The sequence below is a fragment of the Rosa chinensis genome, chromosome 5 (genome assembly GCF_002994745.2).
Source record: "Rosa chinensis cultivar Old Blush chromosome 5, RchiOBHm-V2, whole genome shotgun sequence".
Lineage (NCBI taxonomy): Eukaryota > Viridiplantae > Streptophyta > Magnoliopsida > Rosales > Rosaceae > Rosa > Rosa chinensis.
In genome coordinates this window covers 79,167,374-79,189,389 of record NC_037092.1, presented here as the reverse complement: position 1 = coordinate 79,189,389, position 22,016 = coordinate 79,167,374, and the positions used below count along the sequence as shown (strand labels likewise).

Sequence of the window (22,016 nt, the reverse complement as noted above, 5' to 3'; positions counted from 1 at the left end):
AGATTGCAGATGTTAATTAATGGCTGCTAACGTGTAATTTTTTCGTACCTCTTAATTTAGACATAAGTATTTCCCAAATTCAATTAACTAATGCTATATTTATGTGGATGAAATTAATCAATATTTGGAAAGAAAAGTTAACGTCTATTTCTTGACACATAATTCAATATATTAATGTCATTTGGGAAGAAAAATTAAAGGAAATAATTTAATTAAATGAAGAAAAATATTGATCAAAGAATCTGTAGACATATCTCTTAAATTAATATATAATTAATAGCTGATATTTTTTTTGTCACCTAATTAAATTCATTAATGTAATTGATTCACCCCCTAATTAACATCTAAAAGGAAATGTAAAAGGGTAAAGTTGGTGTTGAAATAGTATGATGTGGCAAGATATATTATATGGAATTGAAAATAAATTTTTATTTACTTATATGGCCTGACACTTAGGATTTGAGACCACAAATCTTAGGCCTCATTAAGGCCCTATATCATTGCCCTTTATCTTTTTAATTAAAGCACACTAAACTTACAAATTTGTTGATCAAATTATGACACCGTATTAATATATTTAAACTTCCAAACACTATATGATCAAAACGATGCATATCTCTCTCTCACGTACGGTGGTAAAACTTCATTTTGGGTAATAGTTATTTTGATTTAGTAGTCTTATTCATGCTGCTGGTTCCAATTTGTAGAGTTTGCACATAAGTATATACTAGGTTTTAACTCTACTCAATTTATCATAAAATGTGTAACAATTATGAGCACCCCCAAAAGAAAAAAAGAAAGAAAAAAAAAAAACCACAAAAGCATTGTGTGACAAATTGCTGACAGTTCTCTAGGTTCCACGAAGTCTTCCTGGAAGCTTTATTTATATTCTCCTAGTCTCAGTAGGATAGTGCCTTCAGTAGATTCAGCTTACCCTGAAAACAAATTGAATCTATACAATTAGTATGCTAAATACATGATTCAGGATTAACTCTTGCTATACTGTCACAGTGTCTCATAAAAAGTTCATCTATTTATTCAAGACTTACTGAGAGCAATTAGTAGATGGATCAACTTTGTAGGGAGTAGGAGAACCAGCATGTTTATACGATCATAATCAATCCCAGGAATCCTAGCAGCTCCTTCTTGAATGCAAGTACAAGCAGTTCTTCGATCCTCTGTTGTCTTTTTTGCAGCATTGAGCCCTTTGATCCCAGCACAACAATCCGGTGGCACAACCCCTCCAAACACTCCGAATGGAATGCAAGGAGTGAGTAAGGTGGTCACCTCACCACAAGTTATGGTTGCATTACTGACATAAGGAGTAGTCACCAGCATGGATACCAGTAACATCATGAAAGCAAACCCATAGACTTCAAATCTGGCCATACCTGTTGTAGTGAGTAGTCGATCTACTTATTTGATTTGGGTTTGCGCAGAAGGAGTGAAGGACACTTGGTTATAGCCTTTATATAGAGCTGAGGCTAGGGTAACAATATGTGACAACTGACAAAGACCAAAAAAAAAATAACAATAGTAGGTCTGATGGTGTGTTACAATCTGGTCATGGGGCTGCTAAGGAAATCTCCCGGGATGAAAATTCAAAGGATCTTGAGTCTTCTAGTGGAAGATCGAGCTATGGTTGCGTACATGATTGTAGAACTTTGATTGGGATATACAAATTTGTAGAATTGCAAAAGGACAAAAGAAAAACCTTCTTCTTTTTTTGTCCACGAGCTTATCGATTTCTGGCAAAAGATGAAGTGATTTTAATCAATGTTATTGCTGAAGGATCTTGCTTCTCAACTTGTCTGACCTTATTTTGCTCGAATTTTAAGTTTTAAGCCTTTTATTACAAATCCAAGACTACTGTTTTTGTAACACGATCAAGTTTTGTAATCGAATATCCTTGAAGCTTAAGTTAATAAGATGATTTGATTGCAGAATAGAAAATATATAAAAGAAACGTGGAAAATCCATCTCTATTACGTAATTACTCTTAAACCTCCACTTCATTAGGCATATTCAAACTTGATTTTGTTGGCATTTGCTAATTACGTGCATGCATGTCGATCTTGTCACTTCCATGCAAAATTCGGAAGTTCATGAGGTTAGATATCCTCTCTGTCATATCATGTTGAAATATTATGACCAGAAGAGCTTGATCTAGCTAGAAGACCCAATTCTTAGCGTGATTAATCTTGCGTTTGGATATGCTGCAAGATTCGAATCAATAAATCATATGTATAATTCATACAAACTCCGAGTTTGGGAGTGCATGTGCTTATAGGGGGAAGAATAAGAAAATACGCATAATCATATTTATCTACTCTGAGATTGTAGCTTGTAGCTTGTACCCAGTTTAATTTGCAGTTGAAGAGTTCAATTTGAGAGAGGTATGTACCTATGTATATAGTATCAATTGGTTGTTTTGTTTTCCTTTCTTGGTTGGTTTAATTTGTATGTAATTGTGTGTGTCAGTGTGTGTAGATTATTTCTTTTTGAATGCACAACTGCGATATGTTATATGTGTCCAACATCTGTAGATGAGGATAACGGTGTTAATGTGCTAACCCTAGAAGCAGTTGATGCTGATCATGTGGTCAAAACTTACCAAACAATAATCAAGGACAATCGCTCTGGCAACTATCCGCAGAAGCTCCATTGCTATGGTCTATTGGAGTTTGATGAACCTGATCACACTACTACAAAAAGTTAATCACACAACGGAATATAAATCGTCCGTTGTGTGTTTAAGTAAACTTTATTGTACAACGGTATTAGTGATGTTCTGTTGTGTGAATGTCAACAAAGTGATAACTTTTTTCTCAGAACTACATTGCACAACACAATTAAGTATTGTCCGTTGTCTGAGTCTTAAAAAATATAGCGGCAGATTTCCCTCCACTCTGGAGTCTTGGTTGCCTCTTGACATCTGAAATTTGGGCTACTAGGTACAATGGTGCTTGAGATTTCCGTTGTGTGATTGAAAATTAGATGCCAAATTTTGAGAAAGCTTGCTTGAACGTCTTCCACTAGGTACGCCTAGTGCAAGTTGTAAAAATTAGACAACAAAAGTTATACTTTTCTGTTGTGTGAGGTAGGAACATAGGCGGCAACATTTTGAGCCAAAATATTGTACGCGGCATGTTTCCCTCCATGTTTCCACATTTTGATTTTATTTAGTGCACTCACACGACAGTTGGTGAGGTTTCTGTTGTGTGAGTAACTTTGAGAATTTTCTGCTAGGTTTAATTGCCATGCCACATTGTGTCCCAACGAAAAAACAAAAGAAGGAAAACGAAACCCAGCACACGACATACAAAGCCTCTCGACCCTCTCTCTCGAATAGCCTCCTCGAAACACCTCTCTCTCGTGCAACCTCGATCTCTTTTGTGAATCGGTCAGTCCTCCTTGAACTCTCTCTATCTTGTGAAACCTCTCTCAGCCCTCTCTCCGCAGTTTCCAATTCCTCACTTAATTTCAAGTTTCAACTATCTAAATCCCTAAATCCTCTTTCACAAACCGATTTGGATCTCTCTCACCATCCTCTCTTTCTCTCTCATGAAAGCTCTCTCAGTCTCTAGATCTGCAACCATGGCCTTCGTCGTTTTAGCCGTCAAGCTATGCGAGCTCTCTCAGTACGTCAAAGTGCTGGTGGAAGGCGCTGGTGGGTTAGGCTGTGAATTGCTCAAGGGCTTGGCTTTGTCTTGACTTCCGTGAAATCGAAGTCATTGACATGGATCGCATTGAGGTCTCTAACCTCAATCGACAGTTTCTCTTCAGGTTCCTTTTCCTTTTACCATTTTGGTCCTGCTTTGGGTGTTGAAATTTGCTTAGGTCTTAAGTGGTGTGTGATGAATGCCTTGTCTTTCAGTGCTTTGGGTTTGGTATTTTAGGATGAAGTTTTACGAACCAATTTTGATTGTGAACAGTGAATCTTCAACAGCCCAGTTGCAGGAGCTGTTCTCTTTGTCGACAACGCTAAGGTGAAGCTTCAATTTCATCATCATATAGATGTCACATATTATATATCTTTCTTTGTATAAATATATATATTTAGTATATGTTTGATCTATGAAAATGATATAGGTATTATAGTGTCGATTTTTTTTGTATGTCCTGAGCATACTGTTGAATTGAAGTGAAATTCCTAATCTTTCACCTGTATTTTAAGGTCTTGACCTTGATTAGATTAGAAAATTATAAAGTTATTATGCGTCAATCGCAAGAGATGATGAATATGCTCATTCACTCAAGGGGTGAGGGATATTTAATTTTCAAATAACATTCATAAACTTGGCATTCAAGTGAGGTTGAATATCACTACATTGCATCCAAGTAGCAGATTTTATAGAAAACTGTCCATTGGCAGCAGGGCCCCAAACAAACTCATCCTTAAAATCATTAAAAGGAATAGGGATACTAAGAATAGCATTAATAGTATTCTGATCTAAAAGTAGCCCAAGCTTAGGAACATTCCAACAACCATTCTGAAAATAGTCACACACTTTCTCATTCAAATCAACATGATCTCTAACATTTGTATCAACAAGATTAATAAGAGGAAAATGAAAAACCCAATTAAAAGTCCAGAACATAATATCTTGACCATCTCCAACAATCCATCTCATACCCTCCAAGATAAGATCTCTAGAATCCAGAATACTTTTCCAAGCCAAAGAGTGATTGGTTTAATTTTTCAGAGTAAAGAACGAATTAATGTTTCCTAAGATACTTTCTCCTGACAAGCTCAACCCACCAGTTGTTAGGGCTGGTGAGGACTTTCCATCCTAATTTAGCTAAAGCAGCCTTGTTGAAGAAGTTCTCAGCTATACAATTATCAATTTGGGTGTTTTGGATTCGTCGGTAGATCTTTTGGTATTTATTTGGCTGAATTTGGTGATGGTCTATGTTTTGGATTGATCGATGATTCTTATCATATTCTTCCGATTTTTTAGCACGTTCCAATAAAGTAGAATCTTTATAGGAACAGAATGCACAAGCAACGAACTTTGACTGCAATTTCAGTTTATTTTAAGCGGGAGATCTTATATATAGGTGTTTGCTCCTTTATTATTAGTTTTCCTGCAAAAGAAAAAGAAAATGGAGACCTTCAATTTTTTTTCTCTCTCAATTATACTTGTACAATAATCAACAGTGGTTGGAGTACCCACTACCTGAAATCGAGGTCATGAGTTCGAGTCACCATGGAAATAGGAGTGAAATCCTTTGATCCTCTTTTAAAGATGAAAAAAAAAAACAAAAAAAACAATGCATGGTAGTTGATATTGCGATATTCAATATTTTGTAATAATCTTCTTGCAAATAGAGCAAAAGTTAACAATTTTCTGTTGCGTAATTACTCTCGCATCTCCATCACTAGGACCAAATGTTGATTTATGTTTTTCACGTATGAATTTGTTGGCATTTAATTTGCCAAACACATACATGCTTGCATGTCTAGTCGACTTCCATGCAAAATTCCAAGGTTCATGATTGTCTGTCATATCCTCGAAGCATATATAGAAGGAAGCAAATTTGTTTGCGGCAAAGATCATACACTAGCCTCTAACCCGTGTGTTCACACGGATAGTTGAAGAGCTAATTCTCTTAATTTTGTTTGCTTTTATTTTATGTTTGGGAGTTTATATTCATACCTCTAAATTTGGCATTTGGACCTCTCCACTTAATAGACCTCCAACTTACTTTAACAAATAACCATTTTGCCATCTACACCTCTCTAATCTTCCTAAAATGCTCATCGTCCAATAAAATCAATAAAAGCTCTTTTTTTTTAAGATTCTATTCATACTTTCAAAAATCATTAGTTTGACCTCCTTTAGTTTTTGAAGATTTGGAATTGCAGCAATTTTTTCTTTTCTTTTTTGGAAGTTCATCCTCCATATACGAGTCACAGAGGTGCTAGCACTTTTTCAATGAATTGTCGACACTTGGTTAGTGTAGGCAACAATACCATGTTTGCTCATCATCTCGTACAAATATGTTTTCCAAGTATTATTTTCATTGCATTTAGGTGTCATTATCCCTAAACTGATTCAATAGCAACTTGAAATGAACATGGTTCTTTTGTTTTAGATATGTATGGGATAGTGGAGGAATACAATAATCAACCATGAGTCTAGTGCATTCTCTATAGATTTATATCATAAGGTTAAATTTTTCATCATATCTGTAGAATAGTTCCACATAAAATTGCTCTGACTGATGATGTGCGGGATGATCGATCTTGTGGACAACTACCCATTGCTGCATTTATCATATAAACGTGCTGGAGTACTGCTTTTTGTCGTCACTCGTTCACATGTTTGTTTGCATTCAGAATGAGTAGGGCTTCATCAACTGAGGTGTCTTTGTATTTCCCATTTTCTCTCCTTTTATTTTTTATTTTTTTATAGCGCAGTGATAGATCTTATAAATTGTTAGCTGTGCGAGCAAGGAAGTCTATCACTTTACGAGGACAAAGTCAAATTCTGAAAAATTTTGACTACAACGTTAAATAACGTTTGGCGATATATATTTTAGCGTTTACATTGGAGGAGAAAGTTTTTTCCAAGTTGAAGAGTATTACTGTTCATAGAGATAAGAAGAGATTTTTTTTTTTCCCTTATTTACATCCTTATTGGTAATTTGACATGAGTTGACAAAGTTAACTATTATTTGAAAAAAGGGAGAGGTCCAAATACCAATATTGGAGGTATGAATAGAAACTCCTTTTATGTTTATCTAACACTTAAAAATAAAAATATGCTTTACATTTTGTCATTTTTAACCTTTAAAAATAAAAATATGATGACGTAATAATTTATTAAATAGAGGGTATTTTAGGTGTTTTAAATTTTAGTGAATCCTATGACACTAAAATTAGATTTCCATTTTTAGCAGTAGAGATAAAGGCTCAATCTCCTTTATTTATTTATTATTTATATATATATATATATTTTTTTTTTTTTGAAATATAAGGGCTCCCTCTTAATAACACAAAAGTTGTCATCTCCATCTTAATAACGCATTTTGGGCTCCCTCTTTTTTTTTTTTTTTTTTTTTTTTGAGAAGTAGATAATTTCATTACTTATCCATGGCCAGAAGACACGTACATTATATGTTATCTTACACCAAATAAAATCTAGATGGTCTAAGCTGTCAAGCACATAACAGGTAACCTTCATTGGGAACAACTTGAAGCACAAATTTTATACCTAGTCATTAGGAGACAAATCCAAATAACTACCTAAATCCTTGCTAGAGTAACCCTAATTGCCTAAGACTTCATTTGGTGTACAATCAGAGAAACTAAACTTAAATAGCAATAGACTGGAATCAAATGCTAGGTACCGAAAACAGGAAGCTTAGAGCTTTCCTTTGCCCTTATTCTTAGGGCTAATCTCTTGAGCAGCATCCGCAGAGGGGTAAGTCAGACGCAAGGCCCCACTCACCTTCTGCTATGGACGAGGATTTTTATTCTTGCTTCCTAGAGGTTTTCCAACCTTCTTCTTCAGAATTACTTGTTCACTCGCACTATCAGCTTTGACCAACCCTAGGGCCTCTGCATGCAGTGTAGGCAACTGACCACCCAGGATTGTTTTAAACTTCTTTGCGGAGGGAGTAAAACCTCCAGTCCTACTTGCACAGAACTCGCAGACGGATCTGATCCTGATGGTGATCTGTCTAATTTTTGAATAACAGGCTTTTTCTTCTTGAGTAAGGCAGAGAAGGGTTTTGGGGGTTGTCGGCTAGCCTGGGTAGAAAAGGAGAAGGATCCACCTGTCATTGGAGGGCCACCAAACTGCAGAACTCTAGGGGAAGAGATGGCCGTATTAGGTTCCATGCATTTGGCCCCAGAATGCGTAATCATGCCGCATTGAGAACACCTACCTTTTAGATGCTCAAACTGAAACTTCAAGATCGGTTCAATCCCTGCAGCCAAGAAGATCTTACGTTCAAAGAGAATGGGTTTGGAGATGTCATGCACGAAGAAGATACGCATAGATCCTCGTCGAAACTCCTTCTTTTCGTAATCCAGGAAGCCCCCCCAACAGGTTCCCAATCAGGATAAGGTTATCAGGTTCTTCACAGAGTGGAGGGATACCTGAAACCCTAATCCAGATACGAACATGCTTCATTGGAACCTCAGCAATAGGTAGAACTCCGTCATACTCCTCAAGGCAGACCGGATCACAGTCAAAGCACCAAACTCCACCTTTGAGAACCTTGTTCCGGTCCCGGGCTGATTCGAACGAGAACAAGAAGAGATTATCATTCTTTTCCTGAATTCTAAATTCCTTTTCCACCATCCAAGTTCGGAGGAAGTGAGATTTGAAAGTGGCAGAATCCACAGGTCTGCGAGTGAGAGGTTTTCCAAGAAGAAAAGATTGGGAGGATTTCTTCACAGGGCCTCCACCAATTTTGCCAAGATCGGGGGCTTGATCACCCTCAGCCAGAGCCAAGGAGGTAGCAAAGCTAGTGGTGACCGCGTTGATGGAAGCCATGAAGCGTGAGAGAAGGAGGCTGGAGAGGGGAAGCGGCAAGGAGGCCGCTTGCTAGGGTTTTGGAGAGAAAAACCTAGGGTGAGAGAAAATCTCGTTGATGGTAAAAATCCTATTTTTGGGCTTCCTGTTAATTGGAAATTATTCTATGCACCGACGGTGTAAGTGACCCAACCCTTATAAAATAATCTCAACCCTTGATATTTATTATCAACTTTATTTTTAATAAACAAAAAGTGTAGTTAATGCAATCTAACCATTCATTTATGTTGGTGCAAGTGCACGGCGGTGCTCTGAATAATCTCTGCCTCTTAATATCACATTGTGGAGATGAATATAATAACATGAAGCATAATAAATCCAAGTATGTTATAATGGAGGAATTGATTCCACATACGTATATATATCATGCGTATGAGATATAAAAAATTTATATTTCGGACAACTTTGTAAATCCCAACAGTACGTTTGGCAATACCCTAAATACATTTGTGTTGTAACGTTTCTAGCCCCAGCTTGCTATAGTCTTCCCGGAAGCTTTATTTTACATTCTGGCAGTGCCTTCAATATATAGGTTCAGCTTACCCTGGAAGAAATTGATCCACAGAATATAGTCAGTGCTACTGCTAATCTACCACGTATAATTTAGCATTAACCATAAAAAACAAATGGCATGAGCCTTACTGAGAGCAATTAGTAGAAGGGTAAACTTTATAAGGACAAAGGAGCACCACATAGATCCCCAAGCGTGTTTACACGGTCATAGTCGAGACCAGGAATCATTGCACACCCTTTCTGAATGCAACCGCAAGCAGTTCTCCGATCCTCTGTCGTGACTTCTGCATCATGAAGCCCTTTTACGCGGCACAACACTCCTCTGGCACGCTCCCTCCAAACACTCCAAAAGGGATGCATGGAGTCAGATAGTTTACGACCTGCTCGCAAGTTACAGATGCCTTAATGACATACGGAGTCGTCACTAGAACAGATACTAGTACCACCAAGAATGTCACCCCATAGCCTGCAAACCTGGCCATAGCTTCTATGTTTTGAGCGAGTAATCTTCTTTGACTTAGGTTTTGGGTTCGAAAACACACTACGTTAACTGGCTTTATATAGAATGGGGAGAGACCAACAGTCTTGGTCTTCCTTCTGCGTAGAGTAGGCATGAAATGTGAAGAAGGCGTAAAACAAAGGAATGAAAAATGGTCTGGTTGTCTGTTAGGTTCATAGGGCTGCGAGAAAATTCAAATTTCCATGTGCCAACAGGCCAATGAAATATCTGGGAAGGAAAATTCAAAGGAGCCGGAGAGCCTCTTCTTGTGGATGTGGGGGGTTCCATGAGTGACTTGATCAAGCAACTTGCTTGGACGGTCATAGAAATCCATACCAAAGGACAAAAAGAACCCAAATTTTCCCGCAGAATGAACCAAATTAATCCAACAGTACGTGGAATCAAAGTCACAAATTCTAACGGTATTGATTGTGAGGATTTTGATTATACTACGTCTGCATTGAGCTTCTTCATGCTTCCTTCCATGGCTACATCTGAGATCTTCTTCTCCATCTTTGCTCTTCTGGGTTTCGGTAAAGTCGTCTTCTTTAATTAATGGTTTCAGAGCTTTGGGGACATCATCTAAGAGCTGTGATGAATAAAGATTTGGTGTTGGATCTGGAACTGTGAAAGCTACTTGGGGAAATAAAAGAATGGTTCTTGCGGCCAACGAATTTGCCCATAATTGAGCTAAAAAGTCACAGGGCTTGATTCCATTATTTTGGTATGTGAAGAGAAGAAAATGCGTTGTTTTGTTTCAGACTTCAGGGTAGATCAAAATGGGTTTGCTTTTTGATTAATTCTCATTGACCCTTTATTTGGTTGCTGGGGAAGAAAACATGAAATTGCAAATGAAAATTCTAAATGTCTTGGGAATGGATGAGGATGATTTTGGGGCTAGCTCCGCTGAATAGTTTTAGCATCGAATTCTAAGTTCATCTGGACTGAAGTTCTCTGACTTCTCTCACTTGGAGTTGGACTTCACTTTGAGGAATTTAGAAGATGGGGAAGCTGTTATCCATTTTGAGAAAAAAAGAAAATTGTATTTAACTGAAAAGACACGTGGCAAACAATGATTGGTATACTATGAAGTTGGTCATGTCTGGGCAGCCAAGTATTATCCTTTCACAGTTATCCCTCAGATCTTGATGATGGAAAAGGAAGGGAAGAGCAGTAAAAGTAGAGAGTCAGAGTTTGTGCTTGAATGGGGGAACAAGAAGACGCTGAGATATCAGAAGGTGAGGGTCAAGAAAGAACGAAGCTTTGACAACAACACCAAATCCAGGGAAATCAGAGACTCTCCCTCTCCACTACCACAGCGCATCAACAAGAGCTCAGCGTCGCCAATGAATAGTAGAATTAAAGTTATTTATCACATCGTCGGATAAGGAAGATCGGTATTTTCCTTGGGTTTAGATGATAATGGTAAGATGTTAGGATTAGATCATCATGGTCATGCAGTGGAGGATAAAGGAAGCAATGTTTGGCCAAAATTGTTCCCATCATTGTCTAGTAAAGAAATAAAAAAAATTTCACTAAAAAAAAATAATAATAATAATAATTTTTTTACGTTGGAAAATAAATTTCTTCATCTGCCTCGGTGGCTCGGTTCCTAGCTTTTGTTTGATAAAAAATCAGTGAAAATTTTCTTTTTTCTGTCTCATGGTGGTAAGACTTCATTTTGGGTAATGGTTAGTTTGATTTCATGCTACTAATTCCAATTTGCAGAGTTTGCACATAGAATCAAGCACTCTATCATAATAAAGTAACATGTAACAATTTACAGGGTTTTATTCTCTACTCAATTTATCATAATATGTGTTACATGTAACAACCCCCCCCCCCCCCCCCCCCCCCAAAAAAAAAAATACCACAAATTATTGTGCTACAAATAGATGACACTTCTCTAGGTGTCACGAAATCTTCCCGGAAGCTTTATTCGTATTCTCCTAGCTAGTCTCACTTGGATAGTGCCTTCGATAGATTCAGCTTACCCTGAAAACAAATTGAATCAATACAAATATTAGTATGGCTGAATACATGATTCAGGATTAACTCTTGCTATACTGTCACAGCGTCTCACAAAAAAGTTCATATATTTATTCAAGTCTTACTGAGAGCAGTCAGTAGATGGATAAACTTTGTAGGGACAAGGAGAACCACAAAGATCGCCGAGCGTGTTTATACGATCATAATCAATCAGAGGAATCCTAGCTGCTCCTTCTTGAATGCAAGTACAAGCAATTCTTCGATCCTCTGTTGTATTTTGTGCAGCGTTGAGCCCTTTGATCCCGGCACAACAATCTGGTGGCACAATCCCTCCCAACACTCCAAATGGAATGCAAGGAGTGAGTAAGGCGGTCACCTCACCACAAGTTATGGTTGCATTAGTGGCATAAGGAGTAGTCACCACCATGGATACCAGTAGCACCGTGAAAGCAAACCCACGTGCAGAGACTTCAAATCTGGCCATACTTGCTACTTTTGTAGTGAGTAATCGATCTGCTTATTTGATTTGGGTTTTGCACAGAAAGACACTTGGTTATGGCCTTTATATAGAGCTGAGAGTAATCATTGAGTACCTGATAAAGACCAAAAAAAATCAAAACTGGCTTTATGTAGAATGGGGAGAGACCAACAGTCTTGGTCTTCCTTCTGTGTAGGGTAGGCATGAAATGTGAAGAAGGCGTAAAACAAAGGAATGAAAAGACGGGTCCAGTTGTCTGTTAGGTTCATAGGGCTGCGAGAAAATTCAAAGGAGCCGGAGAGCCTCTTCTTGTGGATGTGGGGGGTTCCATGAGTGACTTGATCAAGCAACTTTCTTGGACAGTCATAGAAATCCATGCCAAAGGACAAAAAGAATCCAAATTTTTCCGCAGAATGAACCTTCCCTGCGTGGTTCTTCTCTATACGCCAATGTGCAATAATCAAAGAATACAAATGAAGCTATAAAGTCGTGGACATCATTTCATTACATGCGTAAACTTTGAACATTTTGTCGATCTATACATACATCCTTTCATGAACACATTTACAGATACTACTGAAAAAGGCCCTACACCTGTATCTGGTGAAGGGCACTATAACATACAGCTCTACCAGTGTATCATATATACAAACAAAATCAACCGAGTAGCAGACTATTCACAGGTGCCTTTACTTCGTCATATTTCTCCACTTGTCCTTTAGATCAACCTGAACACAGTAACCTCAATGGTCTTAGATAGGATATAGTTGCTAAAAGCAGAGCATTTTATATGAACCAAAAAACTTTTTTACATGTAAGTTAATTTACGCGACTAACAGCCATTCCAAATAGTGCAAAAAGTAGGTACCTCAGTTCTCTCTACAAATACATCTCGGTATGCATCTAAGATCAACTTCCAATTGCCTCTGCCATACCTACATTAGAAAGGGATATATTGATGAGAACTTAGAAATTGCTGAAAAGTTAAAACTAATCATGATTGCTACTTACTCGGCCAATAAAAGCATGATTGCTAGCAAGTACTAAGGACATAAAATTCTGATCTTTTCAGGGATGAGAATTATGAAGCAACCAAACATTCGGACTAACGAGCTTAATAGGGATTGAAAAGAAATACAAAACCATTACCAATAATCTGCTAAGATCTACCCAATGACCATATAGCCCCAACCTAATAAAACTTTTTAAAAGATGAAGGTCCCTTTTTTTTTTTTTTCATTTTACAACCAATGGAACTCATAGATCTTCTGCCAAAAAAAAAAGGTCCCTTTCACAACCAGAAGCTGGAGAAATAGAGAGAATAAGTGCAGAACATTAAAAAACATGTACATACTTCTGCACACCAGTCCTTAACGTATCTTCTTCATGTAAGCTCCATCTCTTAACTTTTCTCCTCTTAGAAAATCTTTTATCCTCATACTTCTTCAGTGGAGAAACAGCATTCCTTTTTGGACTAGGTAGGTGAAGCCTCCCCTTACTATTTGTTCGTTCAGGTGACATACCTAGTGAGTCTTCCCACTGCAAAAACAATACTCATTTTAATACAAATCTTCAAACAAACAGAACCACCACAAATTTTACAACCACAGGAACTCATAGATCTTCGACCAAAAAAAGCAAATCACAAATCCAACATAGAATCTACTGGGATTCGTTTACCTTCTCCTTGCCAAAACATGTATGGATAATTCAATATGCATATACAAATACAAATGAAGTCACAACCATAAACACCAACCATTAACAAATGCATTCACAACATAATAATGGCCAATTTGTACACGGGCAACATAGTAACAAAAGGAACCGTAGGACTGGAAGAGCAGAGTATGAACATAACTACCTCATAAGTATGGGCAGTGCTATTGCGTTCCATCAAGCCAGCTCGGGAAATATTATTCTGATAACTGCAAGATGGATTTCCAGGATTGACATCACCCGTTCCAACATACTCCATGCCCTTTCCCCTGTCAACAGACAGATTTGGTCCATCATTTTCTTTTTCACTAGGTTGGGGAACATCATTCTGATGACTGGTCTGGTTTCCATGATTATCATTATTAGATTGATCAGGCTCAGAGTTCCTTTCCACAGATGGATTTGCTGCACCTCCATTTTCTTCACTTACATGATCCACAGGTTTCATTCCCAACTCAGATCTTACAATTTCCGACACTCGCAAAGCATAGGGAAGTGGGTCTGTCACTACAGCTTGTAGAGCCAAAACACTGGACTTAAGTTCTTCTTGCACTTTTCTAACTTCAGCACTAGACACTGAGTTATATATGCCAGCTGATGCTTCCATACCCACATCTTCAGCATCTCTAATCTTAACCGGTCCATGCCTGCGTCTAAGTGCCCTGCTCCTTGGAGTTTCTACAAGAAATAAACAGGATGACTAAAAATACTGGACTATAACATTTGTGCAATAATGAAGCATTATCAAGTGCGATGATTTTGGCACTCCACTTTGCCATATACATTACCACTTGCACTGCACTTTTATGTAGTTAAAAGTGGAGGGAAAGTGGTAAAGTGGAGTGCCAAAATCATCACCCATTATTAAACAGGGGCATAGTTAAAACTTCAGCTATATGGCATTGGCATAACGAGAAAGAGCTGTATAATTGTTATCAGTGTATCACCAAACAACACAGAACATAAGAATATCAGGTAGTCACAACTCACAAGTTGGGGAAAGCTCGGCAAGATTCAAGTTGAACAAAAAGCATAAAAAATAAAATAAAAAACCAGCTAAAATAATATAGAGCACACTCTCAACATCAATGCTGTAACTGAAATATCTCTCTCTGCTACTAAACAACAGCATACCTTTTTCTTTAGTTGCAGGTTCTAAGCTGAGGACACCACGATGTCCATTACGTTGTGATCTCCCCACCCCCACAACCTGCAATTGAACACCATTCATGGTATGGTGAGTTGGTGACCCATTTCAGACCTAAAATTTAAATAAGCTACAGTCACAATTTGCAATTCAGACTCATCAGTCATCACCCACATTAGTATCATGTGCCTCCTGTTCAGAGGCATCACTAACATTAGCCCCATTCGGCCTTTGTGCCTCCTGTTCAGACCTATCACTAACATCATTTGCCCCATTCACCCTTTGTGCCTCCAATTCAGACCCAGAATTGACATTAGCCCTTTGTGCCTCTTGTTCAGACCCAGAATTAACAGTAACCCCATTCGCCCTTTGCGCCTGTTCAGACCCAGAATTGACATTTGCCCCTCTCTGCGCTTCCAATTCAGATGCATCACGCACATTAGCCCCACTCACCTCCAATTTGGAGCCATCACCCAACTCAACCCCATTCGCCCTTTGCACCTCCAAATCAGCCCCATTTGCCGTTTGCACCTCCAATTCAGCCCCATTCGCCATTCGAACCTGCACTTCACACCCATCACCCACATTACCATCATTCTCCACTGCAACCTCATCACCTTCCATCCCTAAACTTCCCTTCTGCATATTAAACCTAACAGCCCAAGCAATAAACGGAGGACCCAGCATCGCCAATGCTTCCTTCACATACGCCGCAACCAATCTCAACGCATCATTTCTACTATTCATGCTCGCCAGCTTCTTCGAAACCTTCACATCCCAAATCCCAGCCTCCACCTCATCTCTTCTCTCCCTCAACTCACCCGAGACCAGCTCGCAACCCTCAGACTCCTCCAAAACCCTAACCCTACCTCTCCAAATCCGATCAACCGCCTCCATGTACTTCCCGCTCGGCTTCCCTCCAAAGCAAACCAAAAACTTCACCGTGCACTCCGTCGCCACGGCGCAGTACGCCGCTCTCATGGAGTCCGTGACCGGAATCCCTTGGCCGCGGTCCAAAGCCTCGATCGACTCCAAGGACTCTAGTATAGCTTCGGTGACCGAAGCCTCGTCCAAGACTTCGGACTCGATCGTTCGGAGAAGGACGGTCTTCTTCAACCGCCAGTCCTGGTTCGAGAGCGGCACGGCGGCGAGTACTCGCTTGGCGACGCTCTCCTTGTCGCGGTCGCGGAGGAGGAGCTCGAGGACCCACCGCGAAACGTCGACGTCTAAGTCCATTAAGGCCACCGGAATCGGAAAATTGAGCGTCGCCGATTGGGAATTAGGGTTTGGAAGCGCGGGAATTGTAGTTAGTTAGGGGAAATTGGGGTTTGTGAGGTGGAATTGAGAGAAAAAGAGAGACGTTAGGGTTTGGGAATTTGAAAGGGGGACGAACTCTGAAGTCTTGATCTTTGAATTTGGGAGTATTTGAGGGTGGTAGACTTTTCGCATTTGCTATTAAGTGTAACTTCAATTTAACTTCATGGTTTTTTGTTTTACCACATTAATTAATTTAATTTTCAAAAGTAGAATATTTCATTAATTTGAAAGAGAAACTACATAAAAATTAATTCATACTATGATTCTAGTGACCTCAAACTTACAACAATCAGGCCAGAAAAATGAATTTATTATTAGGGCCGAAATTTAGTAAATCGTATCTTGGTAACTGAAATATAAAAAAAGACCGAAATAAAAAAATACAGAAAAAGTTAGTTTGGTTTTGATAGATATCAAATTTATTGAAATGCTATATATATATATATATATATATATATATATATATATATATATATAGTGGTGTTCACCTGGTCAGTTGCTGACCAAAGAATTTATGCTCAATAACCTTTAGATTTACATCAAATGGTGATTGAGCATTATTTTCTGGTCAATAACTGACCAGGTGAACATTTTGTGTATATATATATATATATATATATATATTTGAGCGTTTAGCCTTTTTAGTTTTTTATTTTTTTTAGGGCACACGTGTAATTATGTAGCGTGTATGACCAATGAATCGGTCCAAAAACCTGTTGCTCTCTGTTATGTTTATGTTTTTTTTTTTTGAAAGGGTTATGTTTATGTTTATGTCAATTAGGAATGAGGGAAATTTTTTTTTTTTTTTTTTTTTAAGAAAAGGAATGAGGGAATTGAATAGCAAGCAGTCATTATTTTGACTACAAATGTAAGAATATGTCAGATCCTATTCGCACTTGGTTTAGGAATGTCCTACTAAATGTAGGAGTAAAGAGTGACACGTTTTAATTCAAGGACACTGTGGGGTGTGGAATTCTACTAGGTTTAGGAATCTTATTCCTTTGTGGAATAGGGTTACAAGTTCCGTATATATATATCCTCGTTTCCTGTTTATGGCCACAACCTAGGTATTTTTTCTTCCAAGGACTGAAGATGGCGTCGTCGTCGTCTCCTGTGCAAGTGCTCTATGAGTCCGGCAAATCAGATTCCGATAAGAAACGGTTCAGGAGTCAAGAAAATTATGATGATGAGATTATTGTTTCACCAGAGCAAAATGAAAATCAAGAGAGACCGGTGAAAAGACGAAGTGATTCCTCATATGAGCAGTCGGTAGAAGAAAGATTGCTCGGTCCAAGAGAGAGGGAGGCGGAGCCGAATAGTATCAAGGAGAAGCTCAAACAGGAGAGAAAAACATTACGAATCTACGGGTATCGTGATGTATTGCTGGAAGCTGTGGAAAGCAATCAGGTTGTCGTTATCGTTGGCGATACTGGTTGTGGAAAAACTACACAGATACCCCAATATCTTTACGAGGCTGGATATGGTAAAAAAGGAAGGATTGGGTGCACACAACCACATGGATTTACTGCCAGGAGTGCTGCTGCTAGAGTTTCTCAAGAAATGGGTGTCAAGCTAGGGCATGATGTGGTGGGTTATTCCATACCTTTTGAAGATTGCACATCTGAAAAGACTGTTTTGAGATACATGACTGATGGAACATTGTTGCATCAACTCTATGGAGAACCAGAGTTGATAAGCTATAGTGTGTTGATGGTAGACGAGGCCCATGAGAGAACACTCTCAACTGATATACTAGTTGGATTATTGAAGGATATTTTGCCATCTAGAACCAACCTTAAACTGCTCATCTCAACAGCAACTCTTGATTGTGCTGAAAAGATTTGTGAACTTTTTGATTCAGCTCTAGTTCTCGACATTCGAATTCTGAGCCATTATCCTCCTCATCACCAGGACGACCACGTGTTCTACTTGGAAGCAACAGAAGCTAATAATTACTTGGAAGCTAATTACTTGGATGCAGCTATTCGTACAGCACTTGAAATTCATGAGAATGAACCAAGTGGAGATATATTGGTGTTTCTCACTGATCGAGACGAGATAGAAGTAGCAGCACAACAATTGCATCAGCCTCATCAGCTCTCTATTTGCCCCTTCTATGAAAACATGCCTGCCGAGCTTGAAGCACAATTTTTTGAGACCACACCTAAAGGGGTCAGGAAGGTTGTCCTTGCCACAAGCATAGCTGAAACATTTTGGCCGACTAAAGCTGGGGTCAATTATGTGGTTGACTCGGGGTTTTGCAAGAATAAGTCTTATGATCCAAGCAGTGAGAAGGAGCGATTACAGTTAACTCGCATTTCAAAAGCATCAGCCATGCTAAGGGGAAGTCAAGCACTCTTGGGCAAGTGCTTCCGATTATATAAACGCAATGATCACGGAAATCCAAAACCAGAAGTACAACGTAGCAACCTCACTAATGTTGTTCTTACTCTTCGGCATCTAGGGGTTAATGACTCGACACGTTTTCATTTCTTGGATCCTCCACCTACTGAAGCGCTAAGAAAAGCCTCACAATTATTATTTGCACTTGGTGCATTAAATAATGTAGGTGAGCTAACTGAGGTTGGTGAACGGATGGCAGAGTTCCCTGTGGATGCAATGCTGTCTAAGGCGATAGTTGCTTCAGATCAGTATAAGTGCTCAAATGAGGTAATTTCTATTGTTGCCATGCTTTCCGCCGGTGATCATGATTCCGTCTTTCATCATCCGGAGGACAAACAAGTTGATGCTGACAATGCACGAATGCATTTTCATTCTGGGAATGTGGGAGATCACATTGCATTACTCAAGGTTTATAATGAATGGAAAGACGCAAACTACTCAGCCCAGTGGTGCCATGAAAACTACATACAAATTAGGACCATGAAAAGAGCAAGAGATATACGGGACCAACTTGAGCGGCTCTTGGAGAAGGTCGGGATTGAGCTGTCCTCAAATCCCTTTGATATAGAGCCTATAAAGAAAGCAATTACATCTGGTTTCTTCGCTCATTCTGCAAAGGTGCAGAAAACTTCTTATATACCAGTCAAACAGCCGCCAAAGAATCTCCATATACACTACAGATCAGGGCTGGCAAGAATGCTTCCGAAATGCGTTTTATACCATGAGTTGGACCTCGAAACCAATCAATACATGAGACAAGTAACGGAGATAAATTCAGAGTGGTTGCAGGAAGTAGCTCCATACTATTAATTACGAGCTACAGGATATCTCAGATTCAATTGAAAGAAGGATGAATTGCATCTTACCTCACTCATAGGATTATTGCAGGTGTTGCTGTATTCGATATAGGTTAATGTACTTCCTCAAACTTGAATATTTATTAAACATCAAATGACAAAATGCTTTGTTTCAGTTTTGTGTAACAGAAGAAGCTTCAAAGTGAATTTGCTTGCACACATTGACATATATTGAAGATTGAAAAGGCAGGGTTTACGGTTTAGACAAAAAAATAGAAGTAAAACTTTCATTTCCGAAGTAAAATAAAAGGTAGATCAAGAGGAAGCTTGAAGTGAACTAGCAAATGTTGCCCGCGCGTTGCTGCGGGAGTTAGAATTGTTTGTGAATTGCGTAGAAAGGTAAGTGATTGTTGAAAGAGTGTTGATTGTTTGTGAATAAAAGCAAGTGAAAGTAAACGTGTCGTGAAGAGGATTGGTTAGATGTTGAATGAGTGCGTTGCTGTTATATTTGCATTTATATATTTTTTGAACAAACTTGTGGAAGTTGAAAATTTAATTGATGAAATGAGATATTGAAGTAGAAAATAAGTAAAGTGAATAAAGTTTGTGTTGAATGGCTTGAGAAGTCAAGCTCAGTATGATTGTATTTATAGACATTTACATGATTAAAGTCCTAGATGATTACAATATCAAAACAGAATTCAACTCTATCATAACAGAAAATATTCTAGAATTCAAAATACAAGATAAGAAGGGTGAGATACTTGAATCTAAACAGATGATAAGAAACAGCTTCAATTTGAATTTGAATTATTTGAATGATATGGTTTATCATCCCCCCGCAAGCTGACTGAGCGGGCAACCACAGGAAGCTTGGAAGCCAATAGCTTGAAACGAACTGGAGATAGTCCTTTCGTAAATATGTCAGCAAGCTGATCTTGAGTGCATATGTAATCAACATCGAGTTCTTTTCTGATGACCTTTTCTCTGACATAGTGGTAGTCTACCTCAAGATGTCTTGTACGTGCATGAAAAAGTGGATTAGAAGCTAGAGAAATGGAGCTAATGTTGTCACACCAGATTTTGGGACATGTAAGAGATAGCTGCAAGTCTTTGAAAAGAGAGCGAAGCCAAGAAATCTCAACTGCCGTGTAAGCCAATTGGCGATACTCAGCCTCAGTGCTCGTGCGAGATACAGTACGTTGAGTTTTAGAACTCCAAGAGATGATGTTTTTGCCAAGATACACACAATATCCTCCGGTAGAATGCTGGATCTCCAGCATAATCTGCATCAGAAAAAGCAGTAATGGAGAGAGAGCTAGGTTGATAGAATAGGCCATGAGTGGGAGTGTGTTTCAAGTAACGAAGAATTCTTTTAACTGCAACCCAATGGAGTGTAGTTGGTCGATGCATATACTTGCAGACTTGATTCACAGCAAATGCGATGTCAGGTCTTGTCAGAGTAAGATACTGAAGAGCTCCAACAGTGCTTCGATACTGAGTTGGATCTGAAAGTAAGGCACCCTCATGAATACTGAGGCGCTTTCCACTTGCTGCAGGAGAAGAGAGAGGCCTGGCATCCAACATGTTTGTGCGTTTCAAAAGATCAGTGACATACTTTGTTTGAGTAAGAGAGAGGCCATGTGACTTCCTTTGAACTTCAATGCCAAGGAAGTAATGTAATGGACCAAGATCCTTCATTGAAAACTGTAGGTTTAGTTGATGAATGAGAGTATCAATATGGGCTGAGCTGTTTCCAGTAATCAATATGTCATCAACATAGATAAGTAAGAAGACAGTAATGTTTCCATCCCTGTATATAAATAGAGAGTAGTCTGCCTTGGACTCTTCAAAGCCAAGTTCTATCAAATAATCAGAGAACCTCTGAAACCAGGCTCTTGGAGCTTGTTTTAGGCCATAGAGTGATCGAACCAGCTTGCACACATGAGAGGGAAGGTTAGGATCAACAAATCCTTGAGGTTGTCGCATGTACACGTCTTCAGTGAGATATCCATGCAGAAATGCGTTTTGAACATCGAGTTGGCGTATAGGCCACTTGTGATGAACGGCAAGAGCAATGATAAGTCGAATGGTAGTATGCTTGATGACCGGGCTGAAAGTTTCAGAAAAATCAACACCTTCTTGCTGGTGAAAATTGGTCGTGAGACTAAATGGCTCTTGATACCATAAAGTGAATAAAGTTTGTGTTGAATGGCTTGAGAAGTCAAGCTCAGTATGATTGTATTTATAGACATTTACATGATTAAAGTCCTAGATGATTACAATATCAAAACAGAATTCAACTCTATCATAACAGAAAATATTCTAGAATTCAAAATACAAGATAAGAAGGGTGAGATACTTGAATCTAAACAGATGATAAGAAACAGCTTCAATTTGAATTTGAATCATTTGAATGATATGGTTTATCAATAAGTAGCTGCTATGAGTTTCATACTGGTATTTTATTATCGCAGAGTGGATTTGATTCAAGTTTATCAAGCATTTATATTATAAAATGCATGTTCAGTGGAAGAAACTCATATTGAAGATAGTGTTCTTGTTGTATTGAAAGTTGCCTGCAATCTATTATGAAAGGATTTCA

At 38.6% G+C, this 22,016-nt stretch overlaps 4 protein-coding genes across 4 annotated transcripts; 1 reads left to right on the top strand and 3 right to left on the bottom strand.

Annotated features, from left to right (window-relative positions):
• Positions 1-663: 663 nt before the first annotated feature.
• On the bottom strand, positions 664-1,406 carry LOC112164602 (non-specific lipid-transfer protein 1). Its single transcript, XM_024300854.2, has 2 exons — positions 1,050-1,406; positions 664-935 (listed from the first exon to the last, which is right to left on the bottom strand). Exons 1-2 carry the CDS (start codon positions 1,387-1,389, stop codon positions 931-933), a joined length of 345 nt encoding a protein of 114 aa, XP_024156622.1. The 5' UTR covers positions 1,390-1,406; the 3' UTR covers positions 664-930.
• A 10,012-nt stretch (positions 1,407-11,418) lies between these two features.
• LOC112164601 (non-specific lipid-transfer protein 1) lies at positions 11,419-12,146 on the bottom strand. Its single transcript, XM_024300853.2, has 2 exons — positions 11,676-12,146; positions 11,419-11,556 (listed from the first exon to the last, which is right to left on the bottom strand). The coding sequence occupies exons 1-2, from the start codon at positions 12,032-12,034 to the stop codon at positions 11,547-11,549; spliced, it is 369 nt and encodes a 122-aa protein (XP_024156621.1). The 5' UTR covers positions 12,035-12,146; the 3' UTR covers positions 11,419-11,546.
• Positions 12,147-12,494: 348 nt separating this feature from the next.
• Positions 12,495-16,325, bottom strand: LOC112164600. Its single transcript, XM_024300852.2, has 6 exons — positions 15,069-16,325; positions 14,882-14,957; positions 13,893-14,425; positions 13,383-13,567; positions 12,897-12,963; positions 12,495-12,756 (listed from the first exon to the last, which is right to left on the bottom strand). Exons 1-6 carry the CDS (start codon positions 16,128-16,130, stop codon positions 12,718-12,720), a joined length of 1,962 nt encoding a protein of 653 aa, XP_024156620.1. The 5' UTR covers positions 16,131-16,325; the 3' UTR covers positions 12,495-12,717.
• A 978-nt stretch (positions 16,326-17,303) lies between these two features.
• Positions 17,304-19,586, top strand: LOC112164164 (pre-mRNA-splicing factor ATP-dependent RNA helicase DEAH1). The gene has a single exon (XM_024300395.2). The coding sequence runs from the start codon at positions 17,304-17,306 to the stop codon at positions 19,422-19,424; it is 2,121 nt and encodes a 706-aa protein (XP_024156163.1). The 3' UTR covers positions 19,425-19,586.
• Positions 19,587-22,016: the final 2,430 nt, after the last annotated feature.